Source organism: Camelina sativa, chromosome 17, assembly GCF_000633955.1.
Source record: "Camelina sativa cultivar DH55 chromosome 17, Cs, whole genome shotgun sequence".
Taxonomy (NCBI): Eukaryota; Viridiplantae; Streptophyta; class Magnoliopsida; order Brassicales; family Brassicaceae; genus Camelina; species Camelina sativa.
Genome location: NC_025701.1, coordinates 7,188,234 through 7,199,503, shown reverse-complemented (window position 1 = coordinate 7,199,503; position 11,270 = coordinate 7,188,234). Strand labels below are relative to the sequence as shown.

The 11,270-nt window shown below is 33.2% G+C and overlaps 1 protein-coding gene across 1 annotated transcript; it reads left to right on the top strand.

Annotated features, from left to right (window-relative positions):
- On the top strand, positions 7,223-8,875 carry LOC104755873 (gibberellin 3-beta-dioxygenase 1). The gene is made up of 2 exons (NM_001319285.1): positions 7,223-7,713; positions 8,290-8,875. Exons 1-2 carry the CDS (start codon positions 7,223-7,225, stop codon positions 8,873-8,875), a joined length of 1,077 nt encoding a protein of 358 aa, NP_001306214.1.

Sequence of the window (11,270 nt, the reverse complement as noted above, 5' to 3'; positions counted from 1 at the left end):
AAGACGATAAATAAATACTAATTCATATGATCTAGTATTAGTATATGCGATGAATAATCATTTTGTGATTCTTCTTCTTTTATATTACATCGAAAGTTTAAACAGAAATATGAAATTCGTGTAAATTAATTATGTATTTTAAATATGACATTTTCGTTTATTGATATAGTGTTCATCTTATATACGGATTAGAGGTGTGTACATGATATTTTTTTATGTTATTTTCAAAATTTATTTATTATGTCATACTTTTGAAGACAAAAAAATGCTCTCCTTCATGTTTCCTCATCTCTTCTAACATTGGAAAATTGCAATTTTGACATCTTTATAGTAACAATATAATAACATATTAAAAACTGAAGGTGCACGTTATTTTGGCAATTATTTGAAGCGTTTCTAGAAATATCGATCTTTATCAATGTTACATATATGTTAATCTATGTTTTATTTTTGGACTTTATGGACTGACACAACAACACTTATCAAATAAGCGGCCTTCAATGTTCGTCACTGCTAACTGCAGTAAGAATCATATATACGAAAGTTAGCTAACTCTCTTCATATAATGTCATATCATCATTCCAGCATATACTATAATTCTATAACTAATGTTAATATTAAAACATATAGTTTTCTTTAATCTTCCATTCCAAAAGTTAATGATTTATTCATCATTATTTATATTCAATTATAAAAATCATCGTTAACTAAAGTTGAATCTTTTCATCTTATATAGAGATGTTCTAATGATGGGGAAAGATTCGACTGTAAAGAAAAAAATCACTTAAGATTGATGCAGATATTAAAAAAAATCAAATAAAATCAACATTGCTCAGTAAGTTAATTTTGTGGCAAATTGCTTTGTTCATGCGGTTTGTTTTATTAAAGGTTTATGTCTCTATCAGATCTAACAAAGTTTCTCTCTTTTCCAGCGAAACAAAATTATAAACGAATCTTATATTGTGTCTTTTGTGTAAGTGATATTGTTAAAAAATTTGCTAACTAGAAAAATACTTCAATATAAAGAGTAGTTGCTCATACGTTAATTTCAATTGGATTAATGAATGATAAGAAAACTAAAAATTACAATGATCAAATTATCAAAACATGACATTTAAAATAACAAAAAAAAAAGAAAAAAAAAAAGAAAAAAAAAATCTGCGGCGTAGCGCGGATAATCACCTAGTTATGTTAACAAGTGAACAACAGTTCAATCACAAAAGATTAATAATCTTAAAAGTAATTAAAAAGACAGTAATAACTAATAACTGAGAGGAAACATATAATTTGTTATAAGTATAGTCTGAAATAAATGATTCAGTTTCACCCTTGTGAAAAGAAAAGTTGTAATTAACAAGGAATTAAGTAACAATATACGCTTCGTGAGGCTATTATACATAGAGTTAATTAAAAAAAGAGCATTAAAAAACCAATGCTTTTCGGAATTAGGCACTATGGTAATGACTTTCGGATTTAGGCATTCAACAAGATCCAAAATGTCGATTTTGCCCTCACTTTTCCTTTTTCTTCCTTTTGCTCTTCGAGACTCCCCTTCTCTCTCTTTCTCCATTCTCTTGAACTTTGTCGATAATTACAGACCAAAAACCAAAACTTCCAGTGACCAACAACCACATCGTAGGAGTCATCGATTTAGAGAATATCTGTTGCAGCTTAGTGGTTTGAGAAACGCAGCGTCCAAGCCACAAAAATCTAATATTGCCACATGATTGGTCGCGAATCAAGAACTGAAATCTCAGTTATAGATAAAAGCCGCAAAAATCTAATATTGCCACATGATTGGTCGCGAATCAAGAACTGAGATCTCAGTTATAGATAAGTACTGTTTGAGTTTAGGGTCTCGGTTACAAGTACTATTTGGGTTTAGGAGCCCCCAAACTTAGGGTTTAGCTCTACTCTGCTTATTCCACCCAAAATGTCAAGAGATAATTTTGTCATAAACAGTTGATAAATGACGATGCCTAAATCCGAAGTTACACCTTCAAAAGTGCCTATTTTGATAATAAGCCCTTTATACATATATCGGTTTAGAAATCTGCTCCTCATTTCGTCGATAACATTAATTGAGTACCTACTTTGAAACAAGCTCGCTAAACTAGATCGCCCTCACACTCACAGCCTACCTCTACACAAGATTCATGAACTTAACTTGGTCCTAATTCATCCAAACTTTAACTATCTTCATTTAACATCTCTTTTTCTTTCATGTGCACTAATAAATATTGTATCTGGGCCTCTCTCATTTATATTTTATTAGTTTTATCGCTCAATGAAGATAGTTAGAAAGGATCATCAAATACATTTTCGTTATTGATGCCGGACCCTAACCGTATGAACCATGGTGATTGGTTTAATTAAGACGTAGGTGTTATAATCTATTTGGTTAAAGAGTTATGCACTTTGTCACTATTAAAAAAAAAAAACTCTAACGATAGCTTCGTTTTATTTTTTTTGGTTAAAAGACTTTTAACAATATTATTAGTTATGAACCCGAATAGAAAATAAGTATTATTATAAAAAAAAATTAAAGCACCCTTTTTCATCATACATTTGAAACTGGTCTTTACGTAACTAAGAGTAACAGGCACAAAAAGAAGTGTGTTGTCAAATTCTAAATCATCATTTTTTGTTCTCAGATTTGAGAGAGAGAATCTGCTTGTCATTTCGACAACAAACATACTTCAGATCACAATCAATTTCAAGAGTAACAAGGCACGTGAACTGGTTGATTATGGTTTAATATATAACTTCAGTAAAATCGATATATTTACATATTTAAAATGGATGTAAAACCAAACTACTCTACAATATATATACCAATTTTATTGTGCGATATATAAAAACATAGACATCGTTTAATTTAATAAATATCCCGAAGTTTTAACAAAAGAACAGAGATAAAAAAAAAGATTAAATGATTTGCAGTAATCGTTACACTTTGGAGTCATCGGTAAAAGATTAATATAGATAATAGATATGAAGTCGTTTGGTTTGACGTGATCGTAATATGTTGGGTAAAAAAGATATATTTCAATAATGTTGTCGTTTTCTAAGGTTTGTCCATACTCGTTTGAACTCTTTTTTTTCGTTTTTCTTTCAATGTACTAATTTGAATATATAATAGATGCAGAAACAAAAACAGATTAAATTAGATGTCTGTGTGATGTTAATTAATGTCGGGATCCATGTAAGGTTAAGGATAAAAGATATGGGGCAGGCTCATTGGCAATGAAAACGATGGTATCCAATGAGGTCGAAAGCAAACCGCATCTAACTTTTCTTTCTTTCTCGATTTTATTAAACATAATAATTATTACAAATCTGGATCACTGGTTATGTTATCAAGCTTAAAATAAGAGACGACACGGTTAAAATTAGGTCCGACATATGATTCCAAAACTCTAGGTGGCGTTTGCACATTTAGTTATAAGAAACAAAAAGCCCTAATACAAGTCCAGATAGGGTTTATTTAATTACACGTGGATGATTATCATCCATGTCAAAAACGTATACATCCCTTAAAGCCAAGAGATAAGTATCCCATTCTGGCTGTCACTCCCTTGTATATATAATATTGTCTTTCCCTTGTATATATAACTCCAAACACATAATTCGTAGTATTAACTTATCCATTACAATTTCAAATAATACCAGATAATATATTTGTATTTATATTACTTATCAACAGTCGTCTTTTCATAAAATTTAAAACGTACAATAAAATTAAATCACTAATGAAACACATACTACGTAACTAAATTTAATATCTTGTTAATAATTTAGTGTTTTCGAGACCTATGATTTCTAGAAATTAAATATTAATGTTTTTTACTGCAACTAGGTATAACAAAAATACACTACACAGTCTACAGACTCTACACACATATATATGCTCATTGGTCATTGCATACGTATACTGCAGACATAAACAGAAATAACGTACGTATAGATGTGTGTTCTGGTGTGGGGTTAGAACTGCAGGGAGACAAGGTACGGGATATCAATCTCTAACTCTATGATGAAAAATCATAATTATTCTGTTTTGTGACATTTTGGAAAGCGATGTAGAGAGCATTAATTATGTGAGGAGCACGTGCATGGACGATGTTGAAGATGATGATGCATGTGCATGTCCATGTGTTATGTGTATTTGTTACATATTACTTGTATTTGGCTTTGTTCTTTTCAATTAACGTATCAACAACACCAAAAAATGAAAACAATAGTACCATTATACCAAGCTTCACGGTTATCAAAGTTCAAAACTAAACACCAACAAAACCGCGCGAGTGAAATAATTAAGGCTTGTTCCGACATTGTCGTCGTGTGAGATCATTTACCATCAGTCCATCAGACCATCACTATATAACAACAAAAGTTTATTTATCATTCATCATCATTAACACTTTTGTTGACACACATATATAACAATTTATCACCAGGAAATTCCGTATCTTATTAAATATGAATTATTTATATTAAATCAGTAATTATAGGAAAAAACAACCATTAGTGCGTTTATGTTTTTCCATTTCTTTTGTTTTTAATGAACATTATGCGTTAATCTTAAGGACTAGTGTTGGAGATAAAATAAAGGACCCACGAGGTGTAAATTTTTGTCGTGTTGTAGATATTTAATTTTACTATTGGAATATAGCTTAGTGAGAGCCAAGTCGGATAGAAGAAGACAAAAAAAAAAGGTACAAAAATTATTAAAAGAGAAGAAAAAATAAAAATAAAATGTGAATAAGACGAAAATGACTAAATTTAAATAAATTAAAAAGAAAATGAATGGGGTAGTGTTTCCTTTTGTAAGATGCCAGAGGAAAAAGAGATTTATCTCCACGCTTTTTATTGGTTCCCAATATTTGATTCAACGTTTGATCCATTTCAAGTAAAGTAATTATTATTTCTTCNAAAAAAAAAAAAAAAAAAAAAAAAAAAAAAAACTGTAACTATTTTCCTTTATCAAAAATTCGTACACATAATCAACTGGTCCGTCGAAACTTTTTTATATATGGGTCCTTTTGATTTATGACGTACGTGCACTAATATATAAGTATGTTCGAAAAAAAAAAAATAAAGATCGGGGACTAGTGATTATATATACCATCACACTATTAATCTACTATATTGGTTTCGTGCATCTTCTTTATATATACAGAGGATTTGAATGTTAAATTTGTCTTTAAATTGGATCAGCGGATAAGGAATAAGTTTGTAATTTAGATAGAAGCCAAAAACAGTAGAGGGCTTAAATAGGCAGCGAAAAGGCAAGTGATGTTTGAAAGTTTTGGTCACTACACTACACTTGTAAAATTGTATTACTACTACTGTTCCGGAAAAGGACATTGAAAGCAAAAAGAAAGCTGATAACGTTTTCCTCCACTACACACAATTGGAATATTTTAAACACATACCACCGTTTAGTCATCTAACATTAATCTTTTATGTGTTTGAATTTGTACAAAACGATACAAAATACTAATTTGGATTTTGTCTTTTGTTAATAATAAGATACAAAACAAATATACGTGTGTTATACCTCAATGTTTGAATGGTTTTTCTTCATAATTTCTTTTTGGAAAATAAACGAAAACCAACAAATATTCAAAAAAATTAGAAAATTGTGTATTATTTCAAAGATATTTTTTTTTTACGATTAATTCAGTAAATTTCTGTAATTCGTCTAAAATCAGAAAAATTTGTAACTGCAATAACGAAATAATTTAATTTTTAGTTAAAATTTAACAGTGTAAAATGGGTCTATCTTACTATCTTCGGTGAGCCAGCTTACTTGATCATCGAATTTGGTTTTAGTGAAAAAGATAGATATTGATAGAGCTTATCTCATTCGAATCGAATGTCAATCTGTCATATTAGATTCGAGGCAATTTTTTGGTGTGCAGAACTTATGAGTGAGGCCACTCAAGACTTGACAACTATAGGTTGATTTCACGAAGGTTATCAGTTTGTGCTATTGCATAATGTGTCTAATGTTTTAGTTTGTATTTTTTTTCTGTTATGCTAAGGTTGATCCTCGATTCATTTTTTTTTTTTTTTTGGTTGAATGATATGATTTATTGTCTACCAAAGTGTCTTTAAAAAAAAAAAAACGTTCGAATAAAGATATATTGATAAAGTTTTACTCCGAATCATTACATGTGAAAATCTTTCCATTTTTCTTGGTAGAAAAATCAAAGGAGATAAGCTATTTTGTTCTTTGCTGCAGTAAGCTATATATTGTTTGTACAGGACAACATTGGCCCTTTCTATTTTTGTTCCTTCTTTTGTCCCAAACAAAAACACTCCTCTTTATGTCTCCCCCTTTCACAATTATGATTTCAATCAATCAACACTAACTTGACCACAATCGCTAGACGTACAAAAAGTAATTTGTGGTGGCAAAAAATACATTATACACATTATACTCTCTCTCTCTATATATATATATATATATATATATATAATTTGACTGCTGTATATTTTAATATTCGATTCGAAAGATAATAAGATTTTTGTTATGACAATAATTGAAGAAAGAAGATCACGAAGCGTGTTATCAAGAAATATGTTGGATATATAACTTAATTCCAATGACCGAGGAAATAACAAAATCAACATAAACAAAAACAAGTGATAAGACTACAAAACATTTGTCTCTTTCTTTCTTTTGCATATTTTGTCCGGCCGTATACACACACATTAATCGCTTTCTTAAACCTATAGAGATTATTTTTGAATGAACACTGTTTTAACTTCTATACACATATGAATACAATCTCTCCTGATACAATCTATCACAATACCTAAACATTGATTTGAATTCTATATAGTTTGACAACTCATCATGTGAATGTATCTTATCTTGCATAAATCTAGATAATAAAATTATATATTTTTTTCTTACAAAAGAAGGAAATGGCGGGACCTCCATTATTTTCTAGAGGTTTGGTTTGTTCGTATCGTATTAATACAATAAACAAGTCGAGAAACCAATAAGAATGGACCAAAACAAGAGAATTAACATATGCTTTTGCCTCCTCTCTTGATCTCGACTCCACCACTATAAATAAACTCTCAAACTCTTCCAATCTCTCCCATCACAAAACAGCACATTATATTTTTCATAAAGAAAAAAAATACACAAACATCTTCTAAATTAATAATTTTTTTAAAAAAAAAAAAAAAAACAAGAGCAAAGATGCCTGCAATGTTAACAGATGTGTTTAGAGGCCATCCCATTCACCTCCCACACTCTCACCAACCTGACTTCACATCCCTCCGTGAGCTCCCGGATTCTTACTCGTGGACCCCTAAAGACGATATCCTCTTCGCTGCTGCTCCTTCTCCTCCGACCGCGGTTGAAACCATCCCTCTCATCGACCTTGACCATCCTGACGCAGCTAACCAAATCGGTCATGCATGTAGAACTTGGGGTGCTTTCCAGATCGCAAACCACGGCGTGCCTTTGAGTCTTCTGCAAGACGTTGAGTTTCTCACCGAAAGCCTCTTCGGGCTACCCGTCAAACGCAAGCTAAAGGCGGCTCGGTCGGAGACAGGTGTCTCCGGCTATGGCGTCGCTCGTATCGCATCTTTCTTTAATAAGCAAATGTGGTCCGAAGGTTTCACCATCACTGGTTCTCCTCTCAACGATTTCCGTAAACTTTGGCCCCAAGATCACCTCAACTACTGGTATATATTCATACACTCAAATCCAATACACAATTACATATTGCTACTTAAGGTAGTCAGGCTCGGTCCCAGAACATATAAACCAATAGAAGTCATGGTTTCGAGTCTTATATATATGCAAAAGTTTTAATAGAAGAAAAATATAAAACATATAAAAACGTAGACGAATTTTATTATCACTTAAGGTAAAACATCCGGAAACGTTGGACGCCCTATAGGTAGTAACAAGGGGCATAGATAACAGAAGCAACCGAAATTTTTTGCCATGTCCTCGGAGTTTAGTGGGATTTTATGAGTTATGAGCATATTATGAAAATCTCTAGTGTTAGTGGACCCCACCTCAAGATTTGGAGATATATTTCTTTTAGTTTTATCGGAGAAAACAAAAATTTTCCAACTTGCTTTTCTATTTTTTTTTATATACAAAAAAAAATCTAAGGTCGTACAAATATATTAAAAATCTAAGTATATATGCAAATTGAGGAGTACCTTTTATTTTTTAAAAGTTTTGATTATTGTCAACTCTCTCATCTGTTGTACTAATTAGATGACTACAATTCGTTTTTTAATTAACAGCGACATCGTTGAAGAGTACGAGGAACGAATGAAAAAGTTGGCTTCTAAACTGATGTGGTTAGCACTTAATTCACTTGGGGTCACCGAAGAAGACGTTGAATGGGCCAGACTCACTTCAGATTTAAGCTGGGCCCAAGCAGCTCTCCAGCTAAATCACTACCCGGTTTGTCCTGAACCTGACCGAGCTATGGGTCTAGCCGCTCATACCGACTCCACCCTCCTAACCATTCTGTACCAGAACAATACCGCCGGTCTACAAGTGTTTCGCGATGATCTTGGTTGGATCACCGTGCCACCGGTACCTGGCTCGCTCGTGGTCAACGTCGGTGACCTCTTCCACATCTTATCAAACGGATTGTTTAAAAGTGTGCTGCACCGCGCTCGGGTTAACCAAACCAGAGCCCGGTTATCTGTAGCTTTCCTTTGGGGTCCGCAATCTGATATCAAGATATCACCTGTACCGAAGCTGGTTAGCCCTCTTGAATCGCCTCTATACCGATCCGTCACATGGAGAGAGTATCTTCAAACAAAAGCAACTCACTTCAATAAAGCTCTTTCAATGATTAGAAATCACAGAGAGGAATGACACATGAGATTAGTACTACTAAATAGTTTTTGTACTCGGCTTAGTTATTTTGATTAATAAAATTGCTGTAAATGATTTCAGTAGTATCATTGTCTGTCATCAATCGTATCTGTGTATTGCATTACATAAAGATTGCAACTCCCAAGAAGAAGAAAAAAATCAACTAGCACTTTCTCGAATCGTCCCATGAGGCCATGACATGTTGGCACTTGGCACTAATGAGAATCTCATTAAAATATAAGTATAATTCTGCAATTATGTATTGAGGGTCCCAAAGAAATTCTATGATTGTAACACTAAAAAAATCTATTTTACAACATTAAGGACAAACTACACGGTGTTATTTTCAGAGTCCCAGCACGATGTTTGGTTGCTATTTGTCAGATTGTCTGAAAATAAAATAACAAAGCACATCTAAAGACAAGCCTATGTCTACTCTACAAAAAGAAAACGAAAATGACGAAAACAATAGTAGTACATTATATTATCTTATCTTAATTTTACAAGCAATATCTTCTCTCTCGATGTGTGCCAGAAGAAGACATATGCCCCCATGTTTATGCACTTTTCTTTCTGAACTGATATATTGATTAGACAAGAATTAACTATCTATTATAATAAAGTAGGGTTACACCCTTTAAGAATACCCTAATTAGCTGCCACGTGTCTTAACTACATTCTCTGTTTCCCCCGAGTTCATTCCTCTTTTTCTCTCGTCTAACTCGTTGGGCTTTATCTACACGATTTCGTCATATTTCTGCATTGTTTTAGTGGGCTTGAACTGTATGGGCCTGGCAATTTTCGCCTTCCTCTCAAACTGCTACTGACCAGATCTCCGAATTCTGTATTCTTCCTTTCCTCGCCTCTCTCTCTTTCCCACTCCTCCTCCCTTTTCTGTTCAACTCCGTCATGACCCGATTCCGCCAGCACCGATTCGTACGAGTTCCTTATTCTCCAGCTGAATCCGAGAAAACATCTTCGTCCACGCAAAGGAGAAGCCCGATTCGCGCATCCAAATGCAGGAGAACCTCATACAACTTTTGTCATTTCCTTCTCTTGAAGCAAGGTGACTCTTATTCGCTTCAAAGTTTTGGTTATATTTTTTCGTAAGTCGATTTCTGTGACGAATCTCATTGGATGTTACTTGAACATAATTTTTGCTTAAATTATTTACTTCCCTTTAAAAAATTAGAGATCCCTCATTTTAATCCCTCTGTTAATGGTCCACCACATTATTCTGAGTTGATATTAGGTTATTCACTTCTCTCGCTTATGATCCTTAGTTATTAACCAAATTCTACCTTGATTACATGCTTCTACTTAATCTTTAATAATAGATATTCGTGTTTTCCTAATAATATTCCTGACTATCTGTTTCTCCTTAATTGTACTGTCGGTTACGATACAACCTTCTTGATCTTATTTATACCCTGATAATATGCCTTTCCTTAATTGGTAAATCCCATTACCTCCGGGATTTTTAATTCATTCCTGATTCTTTGCCTTTCCTTAATTGTTTATTCCGTTACGATAACACAGCTCTGTTCTTTTTAGAACCCCGATTGAAAGCCATACCTTTTATATATATAGTTCATTTCATCCCCCACTAAAATAACAAACCAGACAACCGTTTCTTTAACCTACTTAAACACAAATGAGTTCTAAAGACTGTCCTTCAGACAGCCCTGCTTTCTCCTATGTCAAGCTGGCTGAAATTGTTGAGTCCATAGACACACCAACCATTGTCATCCGGCTACTCCATTTCTGGGATGCCCGCGACTTCAAACGCAACAACCTTCTTCTTAGTGTTGAGTGTCTTCTTCTGGATGAGGAGGTCCATATTTTATGCTTTATGAATCCTAACAATGCCCTATGTTGGTTTTTTATTAACAAAAATCCAACTATTTATTTTTCCCTAATTTATAATCTCTCAATTGTTTAGGCTAATGTTATACAAGCATCCATCCACCCACGGCGCCTTCATAAGTTTAGATCAACCCTCAAACAGGGTTGCCTATTCATGATATCTAATTTCGATGTCAGGAAGCAACCAAATTCCTACCGCCTTACTGACCATGCGTACAAGATTGTTTTCAATGACCACACCACAATGGATTCTGTTGAACCCGACGAATTCCCTATTCCCCAAGAGTATTTTTGTATTCGAAACTACAAGGACATCCAATCCTTCGTGGGAAAAGGGGAGATCTTACCAGGTACGTACTAAATATATATTAATAAGTGGTTTGTATATCATGGTTCGTATATCATGATCTAATATGTCCTTCACTCATTGCCCCCTAGATATTGTTGCCCAAGTGACATGTATTCAGAATGCCGATAAGGTTGACGAAACCACAACTCCACCTAAGACAACCTCAAACCTTATTCTTAC